The sequence below is a fragment of the Mycetomoellerius zeteki genome, unplaced genomic scaffold (genome assembly GCF_001594055.1).
Source record: "Mycetomoellerius zeteki isolate Tzet28-1 unplaced genomic scaffold, Tzet1.0 scaffold228, whole genome shotgun sequence".
In the NCBI taxonomy this organism is placed as follows: Eukaryota; Metazoa; Arthropoda; class Insecta; order Hymenoptera; family Formicidae; genus Mycetomoellerius; species Mycetomoellerius zeteki.
The window spans coordinates 678860-702665 of record NW_017257203.1 but is presented as its reverse complement, the minus strand read 5'-3'; the positions used below and the strand labels follow the sequence as shown (position 1 = coordinate 702665).

The following is a 23806-nucleotide window of genomic DNA, read 5'->3' as shown; positions in this document are numbered from 1 at the left end:
CGTGAAAATACAATTTTTTAGCGAGTTAAATAAAATCAATCTACGGTCTTGTGTATTTAATATGCGAAATGAGTAATCTCTCACCTGACGATGTTGGATTGCGAATTTGGCGTGCTGCTGACCGGAGTACTGTGATGAGAGGACGTCACCGGTGGTTGAGTGGACACCGGCAGGCTGCTGCTCGTCATACTTGGTGTTGTTGAGCTACTACTGCTAGCTGGCGGCGTCTTGTGACTCTTGCTTGACTTAGCTGCTCGGCCGCAAAAACATAAACACAATTGTACATCTACGATTCTTCTAAATCTAGATTATCTTCGAAAAAACGTCCGCGTTCATCTTAATCCAAGACCGGTAAGACTGTCAATTGTTACGGAAGTAAGTTCATACTTTCAAGAGTCTCAAGTTTCTACCTCATTAACAAGTAACCTCGTTTAACTCGAACTTGAGAGAAATTTTAAAATTATATTATAACTTCAAATATAAATAAAAAATGTACATAAAAATATACAAAACTCAAGCATCTTGCCCGCAAAATAGAAAATAATTATAGTAATAGAAAAAGTGACGAGAAAAAGTCACGTAAATATAACTTAGACATAAAAAATGTAAAAATACCGTAAACAAAAAGAAAGAAGTAAAAATTGTGGCTCACGTCATCAGACAATTCTTTAACATTTAGAGTTAAAAAGAGAAAATGGTTAAAAATATTCCGAGCGACGTTGTTATCTCGAAAAGACTCGGCGATTGAGGATTAAGAGTACGGAGGTGAACGTTTCTCGAGCATTGTATTATGCAACATTGTCGATCGTTGTTACTTACACTTACTGGACTTGTGGGACGAGAGGGACGGGGGATTAAGTAGAGAGGCGGGATAGGGTGGCAGGAGGCTCTCGGTACCGGGCGGAAATCCTGGGAGTCCTGCCGCTCCTTGTAGCCTCGCGAGGTAGTCTTGCGCCGCCAGATGAGAGGCCATTGTCCACCATGCAGTGGCTGCTGGATTGATGCCTGCAACATGAACGATACGTCCAGTAAATCCGCCCAGTCTATAAAATTCGATCTCGAAACACTGCTCAACGCTCGATTGTCCGGGTCTGGATGAGCCAATGAGAGAGATATATAACAAAATATTTTCCTAAAAGAGATGTCTTACAAATAGGAAAATTTGAAATGTCAAGATGTTTATGGAAAAAAGATCTCTTTGATTTGGGTAGCAAAAAAAAACTGGAATACGTAAGGAAATATTCGAAAAAGTAATTTGGATAGATTAACAGAAATTTTGAATAAAATTATTGTATAAAAGATTGAGGTCGCATAGTGTATCCAATCAAACATACAAAACACTCTCTACTGCACCAATAGTACATGTTTTGTATGTTTCATTGAATATCGGCCTTACCCTAATCGACAAGACTTCAGAAACGCATGAAAGAGGGATGAGTATAAGAGATGGATGTGAAGAAGAGGGTTGGCGGAAAATTTACTTACCCAGACTTGCAGCTTGACTGGCGGCCACGCTGAGCGTACCGAGGCTGCTGTGAGGGTACGGAGACGGGGGTGGCGCCGAGGCTGGTGTGTGACCCCCAAAGCCAGGCGCTGAGCCCCCTCGGCCCAGAATAGCGTAAGCCGAGGGCAAATGGGGAGCCCCCAGGCCATAACCACCCGGCATCCCGCCGAAGAGTGACGACGCTGCGCTGTCGCCTCGAGACCAGTATGCTGCTAAAATTAGAATCGGGGAGACCGTTATGAATGGGTGCAAATCCGCAAATTTGGCACGTATCTCTTACGTAAGTTCGATAAGTGACGTCCGAACGAACGACGCTGTTTCGAGAAAATCGCATCGAAACAGAATTAAAGTTAGGTAATAAGAACGACGATGTCTATCTCATAGTAGGGAACATTTATCGATATATATATAACAGACCGGAAACGCCAATTTCAAATCGTTGATTTTCTATCTTGTCTACACCAAAGTCGACAACTATTTATATAATTTATTTTTACTGATAAGTATTTATATACTTACGATAAGTAGATTACTTTTCTCAGTTGTCGCAATAATTCAAACAGTCCTACTTTCTATGACTCGTGCTTTATAGAATCTAATTCTGCGTTACTCTATTTAATGGTGATCATCTCGATTTTGTGGTATTTATTGAACGAATAGTGTGATAATTGTTTTGCATAGACTCGTGTCGATGCCTAGCGTATTGCGTATCAAAATCTGCCTGCGGCGATTTGAGTAAATTAATTAATTACCCAGTAGCAACGTGTATGTCATTTGTTTATGGGATAATGCCATACGTTAGAGTAATAACGCTAATTTATAGAGCTCTATCGTGCAATGGAATACATTTACGCGTTCGCGAAAAAATCGTACGATAGACCGAGCTGTTATACACGCACGTGAATCTCGTGTGCGATGAATAAATACATTGCTTATTGAAAAATGATTTCGTTACAAATACACCGTAAATGTTTGCGACCAATTCGAGATTGTTAAACATGTCGCGATAATTTTGCAAAATGTTTTTTCCTCCCGTGAGAAATATTTTGTAATATTTTGAACGAGGCAAAAATATATGTGCATCGAGTGTACGAATACGTGCTCCACCAAATTGTGAATTTTTTGCTTATAAATTACACTTGCGCAAAGGAGTTCAAACAAACCGGTGTGCGGGTCTTCTTAACAATTCCACAATTAAAATTTCTACCAAATCGCGTTATCGCATTAACCATTACAGACGTTATAATAATAACAATGAAGCACCCTTTGTAACGCAAGAGCGGATAAATGATATAATTGAGTAGATCATGCATGTATGTGTGTTATAATTTTAAAAACTAAGTGCATGTGTCCAATGCAAACGTGATGGAAATAAATTCATGGATGCCAAGAATTTGTTGTGATAATATCAATCCTACCGACATTAGCGAAAATTAAGCAATTTTTTTTAAACAGATATTTCAATAAAAAAAAAATCTTAATTATATTTTTTTCTTATCGCAAAATATCTTTCGAGAAAAACCATATTTAAAAAAAAAAATGAGGCCAAAGAATTCTTATAGCTGGAGAAATGTGCAACTCTTTAACTTGATTGCGCAATTTTTTTTTATAAATTCGAGTTTAATGAGCGAATTGTCGTAAGAAATAAGTCCATCATGCAGTCTTATACGATATTAGTTTTGCAAATGGTTGTATCCAATCGCTCACGTCGTATTCGCACAATTTATTGTTACGAATGCCGACGCAAATGTACCGTTGATTTTCTACGAGTGCGACGGCCTTGAGCAAGGCCGTGGCATTGAAATCTGAGCGCCGCTTTAATTTATACCGGTCGTTGAACTCCGTACTCCGGCTTATACGACTGCTTCACCCAGTGAGCCATCGCCGCCGTTGCAGCCGCATAATAGTTTACGTGCATACGCATGTGTTTACAATGCACTGCTACGTGAATACAGTGAATGAGACACACGGGATCAAAGTTTCATTCGTCATCGATTTTCCACGGTCTTTAAACATTCTGCGCGAAACGTCGGAAATGGTCGGAAACCGAGAAACGAGCTTTTGATGTTTTTATGAGAGGTTAAAAATTCAACTTTCTTTTTCCTTCTTTCCCCTATTTATCTTCTTTTTCAATGTGGCGTTCAGCGTGATCGTAAGTAAATTGCAGGCCTAGAATTGAGTTGGCTCAGTTCCAAAAAATTGTCGATGTGCCAAAAGATCCAATAACCACGATAGAAAGAAAGTTAGCCGAATGATATTTGAAAAGGCATTAATCAATAACTATAATCTTTCGCGCTTTTTAATTCACTAAGCCCCATCGTAATTTCATTCACCATCAATTTCCTGGATGCTATACAATATAGTTCGTGTATACCGCCCGGCTTCTGACCTCGATTGTCCACGGCGACCCTACAATAACGCGCGGAACAATTTTCTTTTCTTAATGACTTAACGACGAGCGGAAAGTTATATCGTGCCTTCCTCTTTAATCTAGATACTTTAACAGCAGTTCATTATTCGAACAACCGGCGGCCGGCTAACACATTAACTGTGGCCGCCATTTTCGGATACATCGTTTGATGTAACGTTGCCGTGCCGGGGCTCGTAAAGACAGTCGATAAAATACGGCTCGTTGGAAGGAGCGGCGACGGGCGCTACGTTTCCGTGTCCCAACGTTGCCTTTTCATTCGACATGAAGCTACATTAACATGTATTCATGTGTGGCATGACCTAATATCGTCGGATGGAAATTACGCCCTTATCGATTCGATACGACATAAACGACTTGACGCCCTGAATAAATCAACGTTTTGTTTAGATTATCATAATGCAGCGTGCACAGATATATTCTCATGAAAAAGAAGAAATGTGAAACGTGTTAGATTAACGAGTACCAATCAATCGAGTTCAAGAGATACTTTGCTCTTTCACGTTGAACTTGTTATTTGATGATACGGCTGTTACTCGATCTATCTTGTATTTGTAAGACGTCTTTGAACGTCTTTCCTCTATTTTCAATATTAGAATATAAATCAAAGCGTGCGCGTATTTATAGATTTAAGTATAATAATTGCAACAATTTGCATGATCATAGATTTTTATACCGGAATCTCGTTACACGTGATGTAAATATTGTATTTATCGCTTTAGCTTTAGCGTTTAATTATATCTCGTAGTGATATAATTAAGATACTATTACTATATATATGTATATTTAATATTATTATTTGTATATATATATATATTTATATTATAGATATTATTACTAGTATTTATGTAAATCGCTTTAAAACTTTATGTAATGTTATTACTTTTTATTTTCTATAATATATGAGGCTTTAAATCGAATCATTATAAAGTCTACATTTTTCCAGACTATTAATTATCATAACGCGACTTGTAATTTATCACGATCAATATCGCTTGCTTATATCCCATACAAATTAATTGGAATATCATGCACCTCGACATTTCTCTAATCAGTGATACTAAATGCAAGAATGCAATATATTAAACACTCGATAATAGTCCACATTCTCACGTATATTTAATATAGAGATACAAAATGTGTGGCTGCCGGATTATAAGTTTTATACATCTGATTCGCTTGCGAGAGAAGGATTTTAATCCTGCGGCATACGAGATATTAAACGCAACAAATGTGACGCATCCGAATTACTTTAACTTTATCGTAACGCATACAAATCGAGTTTGGGAAACGAAACTGTAAGATACTTTATTTATTATGCTAAAGTTAAACAATTCTAAATTATTATACATCCTACAATTTGTAATATTAGCTATTATTTTAGAATAAGACCGTAAAGTTCTCTTATCACTATTTCTCGTTAGATCTCGCAGATTATTGACGCGCAATAATGTAAGAAATAATTGCAACATTTGAACCGTCGAGATTCTGCTACAACTCGCGCGTATATCGATAAGTATTGGAGTTTAATCTTTAAAGGAACAGAAAAAGTTGTTATGCGTTCAAGATAGGATACTACTTTGAGATAAGAATCATATCGGACGACATTGCGAGAATCGGTAGTTCAGAGGTAGATCTCACGCGCGCGATACATTATAAACCAAATACGGCTGAAGGAAGCTCTCCTAGAACAAGCTGCGCTCAAGACTCGGGGAGATAATTCTCTCCGCGGGTTAGGTTCGAATCGTAATTGCATCGAGGTGAGAGAAGCAGGCGAGAATCGCGCACTGAACGTTGACGGTACGCGCGCGAATACGAACCATTATCCCTGAACGTAATTGCACTACACTTCGCTCGTGCGCAACCTCTCCTTCCCATTATAGCGTCGACATAGCATCGCTCGTTGCCAGCATCCACAGTTTCACAGCGCGACTAAGCGTAATAAATGCACCAGGCTGTCTCCCGATAGTTCTCAATGATTTTACATCTTATGTCTTACGTCATTCTGATCGGCGAGAAAGATTCTGGACACGCGTCACTCCGCGAAACTCGCATTTGAAGAAATCAAACAAGTCTCCGTGTATTAGCAAATTAAATCAAATATTTTAGGGAACGTTAAGTTTAACATTAATTAACTGCCTGCTGAAGAAACGACGTAACGCAACGCGGCGAAGGTCGAGACGAGAGAGGAGGTGAGCCTCGGGGAATGATTACAATCGCCAGCTCCGTGATCCCTAATCCACCGCCAGTCACGCGCGAACGAAACGGTCGGAAATGCAGATAAGCCAAAGCCGGCGGCAAGTCGACGTATCTCAGAGGCCGCGGCGATGCGTCACGTCTATCGATTTGTGATTAAGCATTCGTACGAGCGTGCGATGGAGGGGTGGAATCGTGGCGGAGCGGTGCGGACCGACGTCGGCGACGAGCGCGAGAGCGAAAGAGAGGATCGTATGGTGGGGTCATCGCTGTTCGTCCGGTTGGCACACGTCATCGTCGCCGCCGTCCACGTTTGTTCGGATGCGACGCGACGCGACGCGTCGCGTCGCTAATTTCCTGTTTTTCGTACCGCGCTAATGAAGGATTCTCTTTCTCATCCCCGTACATTGTTCTTTCCCCCCCTTCTCTTTAATCAACAGACTCGAGAGCCTCTAGTGCAGACCAAGGGGGGAGGGGACTTTTTCGATCGATGGATGCAAATCGGTTGCGTTATTGCGAAAATTGAGGCCACTTTGACCTCCCGACTTATCTTTTCCCATTTCAAAATTGATACCTGCGTAGGAACGTGTGAAATATATTTCGTATTTTTCTTTCACTTTAAAAATATCGGTGTGGATTTGACACCATGTGGTGTCTTCTCACTGTGTTGGTGATTATAATTTTAACATCATGGATTTTAAATATCCATACAATAATGGTGTTGATAAACCCAAGAGTTATAAATACACACCATGTTGGTATTAATATTAACATCACACGATGAAATTATATAGATTTAACATCGCATGGTGTTAACTTCACACCAGTATTTTGAGTGTATTTTATAGAGATATTTTACAGGATCGTTGATTGTTCGAAGAATATTTTTCTGTAATAATTTTGCACAGCTCATTCTATATACACGGAAAGAACAATTTCACTAAAATATTAAAAAATTCAGGTATAGATACAGATCTAAAAATAATTTTGTTGGATCAAAATAATGAAATAAAAAAAATCGAGCATAATGAGCAATGCTGTAAAATTTAACATTCTAGTAATCAGCTCGAGCGTCCTATAATTATTTTGATAGTCCATAAAATTGTTTTTAGATCTATAAGTAGCTAAATTTTTAGATACTTCAGTAAATCGTCTTTTATGTGTATTGTATCTGTATGTTATACTCTGTTCAAATCGTTGATTTAAGTGACTTTTTATACTTCAAAACATGGCATGATTCTTTGCAACACGAGAACGAAAACTCAATTTGTAAAACGCTACAAAGACATAGCGAACTGCATTAGGAAACTTTTTCCGAGTTCCGATGACTTTTTGCTTCATTTTGTCGGCACTTTATTCGCGAGTTTCAAGGTAACGTTACCAAGTGAAAACGCTACAACACGTTTGTTTTCTTTCACATCTATGTTTCCAAGAGAAATCGAAGTCGACAATTAAGAGTCAATTAGTAGATACGAAAAATTACTTAATTGCACTGTGCTTTTAGAGACTCCGACATTATTCTGTGACATTCTGTTCTTATCACAAAGATTAAGATTGCAGAGTAATTAACATCTTTATTTTAATAGGGAACTACCGGTTTGCTGTAGCGGAAGCGAAATAAAGACGGTCGATAGTTAGTACGTCGCAATATAATTTAAACGTATGGTTCTGACAGTACGTTTATCCGCGGATATATCGGATGCCATAGTAAATTTAGCCCTTGCCAATCCAAGCTGGCGAGAATGTCCGACCGGTAGATCGTTGACATCCCGCGGCTTAAATCGGAATTGCTCGCCTCCAAAACATCAACGTTCCGACCACTTCTAATAAAACCGCAACGACGGCCTGCGCTGTCGTGCGCCATTTATAATAAGCAAAGCTAAAGCTGGAGGTAGAACGTTTTTAATCCTTCCCCGCTGCGTTTGCGAGTTACAACGTATGCAGTAGGAATTATCGAAGCCTGGCGAATATGCTGGTTTAGCTTGAAATTTAGTCAAGTTAGTGAATTTAGTCAATTTAGAGAAGCAAGGCAAGAGATAAGAAATAACGATTGTAATAAATTGGCCGAAAATAAAATTTGCTTTAATCTTAAACACGCTAAATATGTTTTAGTTAAACCTTTAATTAGCCGCGCGAGGTCGCCGCGACCTCAAGTCATTTTGTTTAACGTGTGAGTATTTTCGCGCGAGTAACTAAAAGTTAAAATTGAATCTTGCAAGTCTAATGTTAGATCCTAATAAAATCCTAAATTATAGGTCCCTACGGAAACTATTATTCTAATATTATTCTAATTATTTATACAGACCAGTAATTGATCAAATTTTGTAATTAGTATCATAAAGCGTTTACGCTTAGTGTTAATCGTCCAGGATATTATCTAATAATGGCGATAATTAACGATAATGATTTAGCGCAAATAATGCAAAGAGATTATCTTCATTCGATGATTCCAACGCCGTCGCTGCGGCAGAACAAAGCGGATAGGTTTGCAAGGAGCATCTCGACATGCGGCGGGATATGCACGCACAGCGAGAGAATTCCGACGTGGCAGCGAAACACGCTCCGTGCGCCGCGGGCTTAAGCGAGATGAAACGAGATGAGAGCGCGGTCGCGCTGCAGCAGCATCTCGGTCGTTTGGGAGAGGAGCGTGTTCGTTCGGTCCGTGAGCTGGGAAAATGGCCGTGTTATTAAATCGATCGGTGCTCCGGCCAGTGGGGAGGGGTCGGAACCGGGCCTGGGGTTTAGGGCGAGGTGGAGAAGACGGGGCGAGCGACGTGCGTATTATAGATATATGCGGGGCTGATGAGCGCGCGCGGCAGCCGACCGGTGGAAAGGGACCGAGGATTACGAGTGGTGGCCCTTACTCGCCCCGGAGAAGCGACCAGACCTGCGTACACCCGGTACTTTCGGCGCTTGCTTGCGCGCGGCGAAAACAGGCAAGAATTGGGAGCGAAGCGAAGGGAAAAAAAAAGAAAGAAAAAGGAGGACGAGATGAAGCCTGCCGATGCGGAAGACACGATTCTTGGATTCTGTTTCGTTACAAAAAGAAGAGAGAGAGAGAGTCGGTAACTCTTTTGTAGTTTTAAGTACTTCAAAGGAATATATGAAAATCAGTTTTTTTTTTAATTAATTTCGTGATTGGGGTCACGAATTCTTAATACAGAAATTCGAGCAATCCAAATTATAGCTGTCTTTTAAAATTTTTTAAATGATTTTTAGTAATCACATAAGTTTAATTAGCCGATATTATGCGAATAGAAATTACTCGCAGCGAGCTGGACGCTCGACTTTCCCGCGATCATTTCACGATGCTAATTTCCCTTGATTGACGTTAAGGACCCTACGATTTTCCTCGGTAAAAGCGCAACGTATAGGAAACACGTGCATTTATTAGCCCATAATTTCCTCGCAGCGCGGCATCGTTGGAATTGAAAATGGCCAAGTGCTACTCCCGACTATCGCGGAACACGTAACGTAACTTCTCGTCGCTATTTTCGGGCGCAGAATATACGGCTGGAATTTTTTCGGTGCACAGGCCCCGACGACAGGAACGTGCCAGGAAGAAAATAGCCCGGACCAACGGCGCGTCGCGTAACGACGTGGATCTTGTGGTCTGGAAAGACGGCGGAACGGCGAGCAACTTCCACGAAAATCAACCCATGTCACTGCTACGAACATGTGCACATGCTAGGAGTAACAATTAGGTGTACTGTGCGTGGATGACGTGAGATATTCGCCTTGAGGCCTTTCACAGAAAGAAAATCTATTACAATAGATTAATTCATTTCGCCACTAATAAATGGTAAAAATTAGATGATATATCTATGTTGGAAGAATAAAGAATTATAATACAAAATACATAAAAAGAGATTAAAAATAAAGCATTGTTATATCCAACTTAAAAGACAAATAATATTATAATATCAAATCATTTGCTAAAAATTATTTCAAGTTACGAGAGATTAATATTAAAATTTTTTCTATATTGTGTTTATATTGACTTCGGATTTGCTGAACGTCACATCGTTGTTTTCCGATTAAGCTCACTATTATTCGCGTTGCGCCAAACCGAACGCGGTAAAAAAAAAATCGAGCGATTTATAGATCATAAATCTCTCCGTGAGCAGATGTTAGAGCCGTGTTCCACGTGTGTAACTCACGGCTGGGGGAGCAAAGGGTAATAAGTCGCAAACTCACGCGAAAGAACTGTTCTTATAAAATAAACTATTGCCGGCATCTGCGCGCGAGTGGAATAAATTCACTCAGAATCTCAACGGTTGTCTCGTATTCCTTCTCGATGTACACATACACCCTCTTGTGTGTAAGAAGCGAAATATATAAACGAAGCTAATTTGTAATAATTAATGTACAATAAAAAAGATTTTACAAAGTTTAAAAACAGATTTAACAAAGTTCCTATCAATGTAAAACAATTAACAGGACACGGTACTCTAAACTTTATCGGACAGAGAGTTTTAGTATGGGAAACGCGAATCATAAAGGATAAAGCATAATTTTTCAAACGTTAATACACTTAAACATCCAATACTTTATAATAAAAAAAATTATAATTGATCAAATAGTAAAATTGATGGTTCCAAGCATTTTAAGCGAAATATGAAGACACTATTGGATTCAATATTGGTTAGCTCGTTCAAGCAAGATGTAGTATAATTTATCTATTTCGAGCGCGTAACGAGTTTGCCGCAAACGTGCGGCAGAAAATATCACGCCTCTAGTAATGCATTATTTTGCGCGTTACGAGCAAAATCCGCTTTGCCGAACGAGGTCTTAATAAACCAGTCCCGTCCCCAATTACGGCTCTGAAACAACCGCTCGGACACACGGCGCTCAAAAATTAATAAAATATATTTAACGAGACCTTGCGCGGCGCGGCGGCCAACTCTTGCCGTCGTGCGTTACGATAATCGCGTTTGTGCCGGATGTGAAAATTCCGATTTTACAACTTCGCCACGGCGGATTATAATTTTCGAAGCCGTCCAGGATCTCGAGCCGCTCTCTATGTCGAATTCCTCACATTCACCACCGTTGCCGCGTGCAAGTTTATCATATTACGTATACTTGCCGTTCCAACATTTAGAAACTAGCGCGTAACTGTAACTCGTATAATATAATTTACAACGAAGCGAAACGTATTTTCCGTCCATCGGCCGCCGGTAACAAATTACGGCGAACAGTCCGGTCGACATCAAACATATTAAAATCCGCGGGTCTGAGCGATTTTCCACCCTCGGATCCCGGGCGAGCGCTTTGACGTTCGTAAAAAAACCGCAATTACTAGCGTTCAACCTAATACAAAGTCGATACGAGGTAAATCCCGGGGTCGCAGTCTGCGTTCTCTTTCTCTTCTCCATCACTCCGCGACGCGGCCTCGTCATTATTTCGGATCATAACTGTCCAATCCCGATCGAGGGGCGATGATCCCACCACAGTCCCCAGGCTCTTTGTGACGAAGAGAGGCCGGCGGGTGATCGATCGAAAGATCGGAATGTCGGGACGGCAGTAGATAACGACGAGCGACGACGACACGATGGCTGGCTCGCTTCCAAATCCGTTTAATTTCGTTTACAGGACGCGAGGAGCAGCAACGGCAATCTTGCCGGCTGTTGCCCGTTTACTAGAATCACGCGAATGCATCGCAACGGGATTGCCGAGATTCATCATATTCACGTCGAATTGAACTAACCATGTTGAACGACGCACAATTGACGTTCGAACATCAAACAGCTGATTTCACGACGTGGAGATGAGAAAAAGATCTTAAGACAAGGTTTCTTAAGAAAATACTGGGAATGTCATATTTAAATTGATCCTAAACCCAAATTATAACATGCGTTTTTTCATCGACGATAGATTTAAGATATTTAACCCTCCGTTTGCAACTGGTGTCTTTAAAGGCACCATCCATTTTGATTATGAATTTTGATAGATAAATTTAAATCTGTAGAAAGTAAGTACAATTCAATGTCTATGAGTGTAAAATTTCGTTAAAGCTTTGACAAATATACTGTTTCTCGAACACTTTTATTGAGAAAGGATTAAGTTACGAAAGAATCATTTATAAGACTATTTCTTTGTCGGCATCTTTACGTGATTTAAAAACTCTTAAGTTTCTTACAAGATTCAGAATTGAAAATTTTTATATTATTGACTTCGTAATTTTTAATTAATTATTAAATACTTAATAATAATTCTTAAATATTTAAAATACAAAATGTAAAATCCATTAAATATCGAAGAATTTTCTCGTGACTCATACGTGGAATCTTCCTTGTGTAATTTACACTCGGATTACTGTAGGTGGAGAGGTCGGTCGGTATTAAGGTGGCCTCGGGCTTAACCCGTTTCTGTGCCATCTAATCGCGTTACTCTCGTAGCTAGCGTATTTCCTTCTTCGGATATAACCAGGTGAACCAAACGCGTAAGTTTATTAGCCGTGACGTAAACTTGACGAAATTGCAGTTAGGAGGTCCGCAGAGTTATCGATTCATCGACGGGTCGTTAGGCCGGGAAAAAGTACGGTCGGGGGAAACGACAGGTGGACAGACCGAACGAAATTGGAGAAGAAAATAGATTACTCGGCGATTCGTGTGCAGCTCACTCTGCGAACGGAAAACATATGCAGTATGACATACGAAACGATATTTCGTACGTGAATTGTGCGCATCAGAAAAACTGCGAAGTGTTCATTTTTTGCTGTGAATTAATTGTTCGCAAATTTGACGTTCTATTGCTTTAACTATAAGTGCTTTTCATTTAGTGACACAAGTTGACACAAACATTATTTCTATCTTTCTTCATATTTAAAGAATAATAAAGATAAAAAGACACTTGTATCGACTTGTGTCACCAAATGGAAAGTATCCTATATATGGATATATGTATTTAAGTTTGTTAAGATCCAGAGACACGATAATGTCTCGACGCTAAGAGGATATAGTTTCTTGATACCCGGTAGAATTAGCCATGCGCGTAATTTTAAAACCGGTTAAGTATGATACGTAAACGTTACATAAATAGATTAATAAATTAATAGGTTAAGGGTCATTTACGTGCATGGTAAGTAATAAATGCATTTTCTTTTCTCTCTTTTTTTTATCTTCCTTTCTATAGATATTCGTATTTAAAAAGTTAGGAAGGTAGGTTTGTGTTTTTATCACTGTATATATCTGATTACATTTAGATATATGTATATATAAGTAAGGTTGGAAATAAATTATTCTATGTATAAAGTTTCGTTTCCACAAACTTTGTTAGCTTCGACAGTGAAATACATTTCGAACAGCTGTTGCTCTAAATCTCCTTAGCCAACATCGTCTGCATTCCTTTCAACGACGTCGCGAATCAATTGCATGCAAAAATGGATGAATTATCTCCTTAATTTAATTTAACTTACTTAACGTGTGAACTTGAACGCTATCTAACAATAGGCGAGAATAAGAGTAAATAAAGTATTATCTGTCAAATCTATGCTGTTACTTGCAATTTTAAGTAAGGACGGATAAATAATTGATATCGAACAACAATCACTTATCTTTCCAATTTCAAAAATTCAAAGAAACGATATCTACTTTGTAGTTCTTTCTAACATGCTGTGGATATTTTCGCCTGTCTCCGACGTGAGACAGCTCACGATTCTCACACGTGATACTGTCCGCCAATCCTCTTCCCGTCCTCTCTCGTTCTCTCGAGATATAAGATCATTCGACAAAGAAGATACCACCACGAGCGTACGTACATCGAAAGGTATCGGCGGTTCAAAGTCCAGCTAAAGCTACGTGCATTATGCAGCGTATTGCGAGGCGATCGTGACACGCAGAAAATATCCGCTCAGGCAATCCCACGAAAAGAAATTTCCCTCGGTTACATAATTCAGTGGCTTAATGTTTCAAGGGGAGGTGATACGGGGGATGCGCGGGAGGATATATTCCTGAAAGTCGATTGATATTTTTGTATTTCTCGGCTGGATGCGTCTCACAGGGCACACGCGAAGTAACACACGCAGCCCCTTCGTCCGCGTGTCCCCCGTAGCTCTTCTCCGCCCCCCTTTGCTCTCTCACGGTCGTTTTTTTTCATCGCCTCGAGAGCCTCGTGTATGTACCGAATTCGAAGCACGGTAAACGCATTTATCAAGCCACGCAAGCGTTACGCGAGTGGAAACGAGAGAGCGATGGGTGCGCGTGTTGCGTTCGTACAGTGGCGTAGCTATACTTCTTTCGTTATTACTCACGAATCTTTCATTTTCCTAATAACATGCATGCTTAGGTTTTTTTAAATTCATATGCGATTTAGTATACTTTATAAAAAATATAAAAATATATACCGAGCGTATTAGAACTAAAATTAGTAGGTAACACAGCAAGCATCATAAGAACCAGTTAGCATTTGTACGAAATTACATGTTAAAACAACACCGAGTAGCAATTTACATGAAAAGTACGAATTTTTATTAATTAAAATAATTTCTAAATATGTAATCAATCAAAAGAATATGTAATAAACGATGCTAAGCTACACTGAAAAAAATGCGACTGGAAAATTATCTAAATTACATAAATATGCTTGGAAATTGTAAATTTCCAATCATATTTAGGCAATTCTCCAATCATGAACATGTAATTTCCATGTAAAATTACATGCATTTTTTTCAGTGTACCGATAATAATATCTACCCCTTCAATAAAAGGTAATAAATTATGAATAAGTCCGGATTGACGTTAAATATCAATTTTGTATTCTAATATTAAATTAATTATCGTTATCATTAAGTCATCAAACAAATCAAATTAAAATAAATATATTAATATTTATCGATACGTATGATATGACTTCACTTAATATAATTAGTAGATTAATATTTAATTAATATTATAAGAAAAAAAGTTTCATTTCTTCGTGTATTTTCCGCGCATATCTTGCGTGTTAAAAAAACGAGAAGTGTGTCGCTGCATTCATGGATCTTTATAATTTTATTTATTCACGCTACATAATAGCTACACCCCTGACTCGTGTGTAGCCGGCGGCCACGTGTGAGTCTGACATACTATCGCACTCGTGCATGTACAAACGAGAGGGGCGTCGTTTGCGCCGAGTTAAAGTATGTACTCGCATTTACGCATTCTCTCGCACCGGCCACGTGCACGCATAAACGACAATAGTTTACGCATGCACATAAACTATGCAAATGATCTTTCTAGATGCAATCTATGCAGATAACGCGTAATCTATGTAAACACTCCTGTAATAGCTGTAACTACTCGTATCTTCTTTTTTATGTATGCAAAACAATTGTCCAAACGAAATAAAGCTATTAAAACTCTCTCTCTCTCTCTCTCTCTCTCTCTCTCTCTCTCCCCCTCCCTCTCTCTGTTGATAAAAGGTAATCCTTTTCTCTCAAAAAGCCTAAAAACAATTCGTCTGAACTTTATGTTTCCCATTTTTATTGAATCGTTGTATCAATAACAGAAATTATTACAATGTTTAATATAATACATTGAGTGGATTATTTAACACATGATAAAAATATATAACGAATATTTTTACGGCGTATTTCGTGCTAAATTAAAAGTTCATTTCGCATTTGTATCAGTTGCTTTTGTTCGTACCTTTGGCGAAGTAAATTCGTACCTCACGTTGAGCGCTATCACCGTCAGAGATTTCCAAGTTCGAGATAATAGATTTCATTTGCACAAGTGGCATACAAGAGAAGATTCGGAAAGGAAACTGGTAAGGATTAACACTCGAATATACAGTATAAAGAATACTTTTTTCGTGTTAAACGCGTATAGAAAATACTGGAAATGTTTCACCAGGATTTATTGCGTCACTCACGTTTTAATCGCATCTCCGTTCGCGTCTTCGATCGAGCTCGCCGGCGCGCATGGCGGTACGATGAGCTCGACAACAAACGAGCTTTAAGAGGAGACCACGGCTCGCCCGGCGGTGTTCGTGTCGGGTGTGGGTGGTAAAACCGTCAGGTCGCGAAGGGTCACAGAGCAATGGAATCGCAAACGAGCGGTAAGAGAGAGAACGGGAGACATAGAGAGCGCACGAGAGCGAGACGGAGAACGCAACAGGAACACAAAGAACGAACGAGGCGGACGGAGAGAAAGAAGGAAAAGAGACAGTAATTTTTTCCTGCGCTCGATTCTTCGTCTTTTATTTCCCACGAATGACAGCGTTTTATTTGCGACGTACGACACAAGCTAACGATGATGCATGCGCGAGAGACAAACGAGCGCGATAAAGACCTCGATAAACGAAATGTCGTATAGCGTTGCTCTGATAAAGAAATGAAAAAAATAATCCAATTAGCCGTAAATATCATTAACGTTGCATAATGTGGCACTTGGTAAAATTTTATTTGAAGACTTCATGAAAGAACTTATTTATTCGATCGTCAAACCCTTCAACAGCATGATCATCCGTATGCAGTTTTCCACGTGCGCAAATTTCACGTTATCATAACTAATTTGGCATACAATAGAGAGAGAGAGAGAGAGAGAGAGAGAGAGAGAGAGAGAGAGAGAGAGAGAGAGAATATATGTATATATACCTTGTTATTATCATATCAAGGGAATCAAGAGAAGATAACCGAGACTAAGGAGAGAAACTGCAGTACAGCGGAGAAGTATCGTTTACCCGCATAGACCTTTCCGTTTCCCTACTTTGCCTAAATGACGGCGTCTTCTCATCTCACGGCGCACACTCGTTGTAGCGCTGATACCGCCGCGAGTTCTCCGCCCTCGAGATATTAACGATGCCGAGAGGTCGACGTCGACGTCAAGACGAGGAAAGCGGCGGTGGTGGCAATGGTAGTATGGATGTGGGTATACATATATCGCAAGCCCCGGATATGGTAGTTTCAAACGAAAACTCTACCGCGTCCAACGAGTTTGTATCGAGCGTAGGAGGTAAAAGCACCACGGGGTTGCGGAGAGAGAGAGAAGGATATAGAGACGGACAGAAAGACCGCGGATAAAGGTAGAACGTGAAAGAGAAGGCGAATGAAGCTTCGAATGAAACAGGACGTAGTGTGGATCGACGAGCGCGAACGAGAGATAGTCAAAAGAACGAGCGAGAAAGAAAGGGGAGGAGAGGAAGCGAAGAGAGCGTGATAGCGCGAAAAGAGAGCAAGAAAGAGGGACAGAGGCTCTCGTAGCGCGCGATGCTGCTGTTGCTGCAGAATGAGGCAGGGACGAGGGAAACGAGGAACGCGAGAGGGGTGGGGAAACTGCCGCAGACCTCGGTCTGCCCGTGGTAGGCGAGGTGAGGTGGCAATCAATAAATATACAGAACCGGCGAAGAGCGAGAGAGACAGAGGGTGGCCGAGCGACTGAGCAAGCGAGTAAGCGAGTAAGCAAGCGAACGAACGAGCGGCGACCGACCGAGAGCGAGAGAACGATGGGAAAGAGAGAGGAACGCCTCGCCAGTTGCGTCTGTCCGATCGTTCGTTCGTTCGCTCGTTCGTTCGTTCGTTCTTGCGTCCCCAAAGCCCTACGGACCTAAACCCGGAGTGAGAAAGGAGAAAAACCGGCGTGGCGGAGAGAGAATCGAGCGAGATAGCGCGGACGAAAAAAGTCGCCGGCGAAGACGGAGACGGATGACAGCGATGGACAGGAAACTCGGGTAGCGCGCGGAGAAAGGAGAGAGAGAGAAGAGGAAGACAGAAAATGCATCGGAGGGCAACTTGGGGAAAGAGAGGTCCCGCCCGAAGACCGAGGGGAGAGCGCGGCTCGATGGCGGTCCATGGCGGTCCAGGAAATACGAAGAGGGACGACATGGGTCGAAGGTGAAGGGACGAAATAAACGACGAGGTCCCGTCTTCGTCGAGAGTGACGGAGATCCTACCCAGCGAGGAAATAAGAGAGGCTTTCGGAGTGAAATCGAGACGAGCTGAGAAATGAGCGCAGAATGCACTCCAGGTTGCATTAACGATCTCTTTTATGCTCGTGTAGAAAATGCACGTTACTTATCGGACAAATAAATACATATCTTTTTTGTAATCTGTTACGTAGATTAATTTTTCATATCTGTCATTAAGGTGCAATTATCACCTATTACTATTCATACCATGGAGAAATCTATTTGATAACTCTTTATAACTCTATCATTCTATAATTTTCAAACTTGGGTGTTGCCTTTTTTCGTTAATTAGTATTTTCTCTTCATAAGTAAAGTGTGATTAATTTTCAATAATAATTGAGCAACACTTTAAACTAAATGCCTTAAAATTAGATAAATAAAAATATATAATTCCAACAATATATATTATAGAAATATCAAAAAAGATACAAGTGTCGAAAATTTAAAACTAAATAACTTTTATGAAAAACCATTGAGATCTCAATTTACCAACCGATTCTATTTCTCATAGTTGAATACGGCTCTCACTTGAGTGTGAAAAAGTTTAGGGCAACGTATCTAGAAGTAGCACTCGGAACGAGTCTGGACGAAGAGCGCGAGTTCTCTCCTTTGTCGCGAGGAATCGGTTGAGGATCGACGGAAGGAGCCTTGATAACCTTGGAAGGAGAGAAAGGCTGGGTAGGATGTGCGCGCGCGGGACTAATTGATTTCGGGACGGAGTGGAGGAGAGAGAGAGAGAGAGGGGGGGGGGAGGGAGGCTCTTCGCTCGTTAAGGCGGCACTGATATATATCGCGTTGACGCGCAAGACCGTATTGGGGTCCGTTTTGCATCACGCATCCGGCTTTCGAACGACCCTGTAAATCTACGGCAAGTGCAACGGCGTCGTAACGGTGCGATACAGGGAGAATAACCTTAGATCGTAAAATACATCTTATTTGATCTCCGATTTCACTAGATAGCTTACTCTCTAAAATCTTTGGAATGGAATCTAATTTTAAAGAGTGATAAAAAGTGACAATTGAGTCCGTGTTGAAAAAGAGGCTCAATTGTCAACTTTTAAAAGTGAGATTTCATTCTTTAAAGTTAGATTCCGCTCCAAAGATTTTAAAGAGTAACCACGCGACAAGCATTATTATCTCATTATTGATTGAGAAAACAGAATATATCTAAAGTAGATGAAAAAATTCAGTTATAAGTTTTATCAATAAAATGTACATAAAAATAAGCAAGATAAGAAAGAACATCAACATCACGACAAAAGTTCTTTCAAAAAAAGAAAATAATATATATAAAAGAACTCATAAGATATGATTGTAAGGCATGAGATTGTAAGACAAAAGATGCGCGTGTACATATGGGAAGAAAGAGAGTTTGTCGCTTCTATCATTTTTTTGAATTTAGTTGCACCTTTCAATTTGTTAGCCTACGTACTTACAACCCTATCATACGAAGCCGACTCACCATCCATCGCGGAAACGTGCTTTGGCGACCGAAATCGGAATCGTCAGGAGTAAACTTCCTCCTGGACAAGCACTATAACTCACGCCGACAAATACTTCATCGGAATTCGCACGCATAACCCCTTCGAAATACTGAACACACGCATCCGCAAACTGTCAGTTACACGGAAAATATTTGCCCGTATTGTCTAAACAATATCGCGTACGATTGCGCGGATCAAATAGAACCAACCCGGCACCGGTTAAACTAGAAAAACAAAGGGAAAAGGTATCATTGGATCCAGAGACAAAGCGGAATGATTTGTTACGAGATGCAAACGAGATCATTAGTTAATGAACAAACGTCATTGTTGCGCCGCCGGTACAAAAGTCACTCGCACTGCCCATCTATTCGCGAGTTTGCTCCTTCCGAAATCTGTTATCTCGGACATTATGCTATTTTCACCGATTTTCCCGCCTGTAATTAACTGTCAGACGAAGTTATATCGTAAGATAACCGATTACAATGTAGATGTTGGATATTCTACAGATAAGAACTAGTCTGCCGCTGAAGAAATCCCGACCATTAGAGCGCGGAGAATGCTCTCCTATTATCGGACTTCTTTCCTCGATCTACCTTCGCCGCTTCGCATAACGATGCCGCTTATCGCGACGTAGTGCGTCCTCACGTAGTTTTACGGTTGGAACGAGCGGAAAAGAGAGAAACGTGAGAGAAATCCAAAAAAAGAAGGCAGTGCAAGTGGAACGAGCGAAAATGACTTACCGCCGAAGAGTGCAGTAGGATCGAGCAACGGATTGGCCTGGTCCGCCTGAAGTTTCTCGGAGGTGGAGGTGGCGCCCGGAGTCGCCGCCGCTGCTTCAGCTCCGCCACCTCCGCCGCCTCCACCGCCCCCGCCTGATGCGGAGTTCTCCTTCTCCATGCCAGTCCCCTGAAACATCGCACATCCACCCATGGTTTCATTAGAGAAGTTCGCTCTCACGCGCAACGCGCGAATCCGCGATGCCGCATCGCCAAGGACTTCGCACACTTGGCTGTTCTTTATCTCGAAAAACCCGACGAGGGGGAGGAGACGGAACAGGTTTCGCGCCGCGCACGATATTTACAACGAACTTGCAGCGCGGTCAGGGCGTCGAGATTTCGGTACGCGAAATTTTTCGCGAGGCGTGAAACTCCGGCGACGCAGGAGATTATTACTCGAGAAGAGAAACGACGAAAGCGTATTTTGTCGGTCGGTGTGTATAGCGGAAAGGATTTAAAAAATTTGTTTACTTAATAAATATACATGATTTCTGAGATGTAATAAAAATGTCTTTGTCAGAGACATTTTTCACTTTCTTATTAATGCATTATAAAACGTATAATATGTATTACTTAACAATATCGTAACGCTTCTAAAAAATAATTTTAATTCCACATCGTAATTTACAATCGCAACCCACGTGATCATTTAAAAAGGAATCAAATGATTCTTAAATGATTGTATTGATGCAAATGCATCGAATTAGAAGGATTCTGCTATCTCATTCTGCTATCAAATTCTTCTATATTATTCAATTTTCTGTACGTACAATAGCCTACAATGCAGCACCATCTCGGATCGGAGATATTCCAAGCTCTTCCACCTAATTGCGGCAATTAAGCAGATCATCGTGGAAAACATTTGCGCTCCTCGTGAAATATTTCTCGATGAAAATAAAAAAAAGTCGCATTTATACACTCCGAGCACGAGTACTCACACTCGCACACTCGCACACGCACACGAGCGCAGCTCGCACGTATTTGCATTCGACGACTGTTTACCAGTCGAAGAAAGGCTTCCTCCAGCGGCGCTTTAAATAAAGGTCGTTCTCCCCTCCATCTTTTCCCCTCCAGCGCTTCAATCAGCTGACTGGCGCACTCCCCTCCCTCCGCCGCCCAGCTGTTGTATAAATATACATCGTTACAACGTTGAGTTAGGTTAGGCTGATGCTAGGCTAGACGATGCACCAGCGGCGACGGCGGCGGCGCCGTTATTATCATACAGTCAGCATAGTTATCATACGTATCGAGTCCACGAGACAGTGAACAAGATTAATGCCGTCGTCATTACGTTAATTAATTGAGTTAACTCCTTGAGTGAAGCGATTTTTCATCTTTCATTACTTTTTGGTCTTTCTCTGGAAATCATTTCAAGCTTTAACTATTCGTGGTGTTTCGCTGATATTTGTATTGATATCGCGAATGCTCATGTCAAGAATACGCCTATGTGTGGAATTATCTTTCTCTGTTTCTCTATTTCTTTTTCTGTCTTTAAGTCTTGAAAATCGTTTCAGAAAGCGCGAGTGCATCGTTCAACGATAAACGGATTCTCAGTTCGAATGGAATGCTGATACGATTTTTATTACCGTTATTAACTCGTTAGTTTTTAAATATAGCTGTGCACGCCGCGAACGAGCCGTCTCAATGTATTTTCTGTCGCTATTCATGCGGGCGGAATGTGTTTTCAAACGCACTCGACGAATTCATTCTAATTCTATTACTTAAAAACGTAATTTCCATACTGAAGAAAATGTGTATAAACATATTAACAAAACACAAACAAAGAATGTTTACGTTCACACGAAATTCATAGAAGAGCCTGTGTTCGTTAAATTTTACAAGTGGGACACGTGTAATCGATTATTATTTTCCAGTGTATTATTCATTGTAACGATAGAGATGAATTCTAATGCATACCTACTTCCTGTATACATATTATCATGTTACAATCGGAATAAACTCGATAAGGAAAATTCACCATGGTCTGGTATACCACAATAGCCTTCATTCGACTACGACTCGTCACGCGATCGTTATCGGCGACGTATTGATTCAAGTTGGCCCCTTGTTCTTATCAGGTTCATATACGGTCTTGTTGGAGAGCCTCGCAAAGCATTCAGGATTTCTAGGGTCGCGTGATCGATCCGTTGAATGATGGCGAAAGTAGCGTATAAATAATTCTGCGTCTTTATTCTCGTTAATCTAATGGATGAAGATGGATAAAGAAAGCACTTAAGTATTGAATGATAGTAATGCTAAGGCGAAAGAAAGAAAGAAAGATAATCCGATTTAAATATTTCAAAGACATTTCTAATGTGTACGTCTACATTTTCCGTGTATCTTTTTTCAGTGGCTTCCTTTTACTTTTATTAGCCGTCCTCTAAGAGGATCATCGTAAAATGCCTCTTCTATATTTAACCTAGACATTTAAGATACGTGGATGCTCATAACAGATTAAAAAAAGATTAGACTATAATCAATGTATACAGTCTAAAATCATGTTCTTTCTCATCTATCAGCGATATCTCTCTTTAATCTATCATCTTTAAAATGTATATAGTACAATTTTTTTTTTATTAAAAATTTGATCTTTTATATATAGAAATAAATCTATTTATATATACAAACATACAAGATACATTATATGAATTTTGAATTTTTACTAATTAACGTACAAAATATTATTCATAAAATTATTAAAAATAACAACATGTACTCTCTGTTTACAGTGTACAAATATCAATAATATTATAGTTGCTCATTCATAATAACTTCGAAAAAATTTAATTTAATGTATCAAATCATTATAAGTATACGCCAAATTGTAACGCAATTATCGCAATAATATTTCAATATCCATGGAATTTGCACGATTATTTTGCATCACAAGCAGTTGACAAAGGAACTCTTACAATGGCTTTTATTGCGCTCTCAGATTCGTGAATGGTGATGTCGTGCGAAGCCTCTCGTTTGTAATTGACAAAAGAAGCCGCGTAGAAGCTCTTTGTCGCCGGAAATTATCCTCCGAATAACAGTGACAAAAAAGCATTTCAATATCTCCGACTACTATTGCTACTATTGCTCCTTTGTTTGTTGATAAACTAAAAGCGAAAAATCGCGAATTAGGACTAATTAACGAAACTTCCGAGTTTCGTATTACAATATCTTCAATATCAAAATTTCAATAACTTACTTCTGTTGAAAACTTGTACATTATTTTCCAATATTTTGCGATATATTTGCATTGTTAAACATTACACTTTTATCACATCTAAAAGGGTCAATTTCTTTCATCAAGGAAAGTACAATAGAATAAATATTTTTCCTGTCTTTTGTTTTAAAATTAGAAATAAAATTTAACAATGTGACAGAAGCGTGATTTCTTGTTTATTGATTAACATTTCAAATTCTAAAAACAAAAATGTCACGATATAGATGTTTGACGTAATATCAAGCCTTTAATATGACGAAATTTTCCTATCATCTCATTTCCAATTAAAGTTGCTTTCATTTTAATAATAAAATCACAATT

The 23806-nt window shown here is 39.9% G+C and overlaps 1 protein-coding gene across 20 annotated transcripts in view; it reads right to left on the bottom strand.

Annotated features, from left to right (window-relative positions):
* The window catches only part of LOC108723300 (bromodomain adjacent to zinc finger domain protein 2B), a 154662-nt gene that overhangs the window by 21762 nt on the left and 109094 nt on the right, over positions 1 to 23806 (bottom strand). For 15 of the 20 annotated variants that reach the window (XM_018448919.1, XM_018448930.1, XM_018448924.1 and 12 more), the window contains 4 exons: positions 20239 to 20404; positions 1486 to 1716; positions 820 to 1005; positions 85 to 250 (listed from right to left, as the gene is read on the bottom strand). In XM_018448919.1, the coding sequence (XP_018304421.1) occupies positions 85 to 250; positions 820 to 1005; positions 1486 to 1716; positions 20239 to 20395 (740 nt within the window). In that variant the 5' untranslated portion in view covers positions 20396 to 20404. Of the gene's footprint in view, positions 1 to 84; positions 251 to 819; positions 1006 to 1485; positions 1717 to 20238; positions 20405 to 23806 lie in introns of those variants that run through there. The other 5 variants (XM_018448921.1, XM_018448928.1, XM_018448939.1 and 2 more) reach the window with 3 other exon arrangements.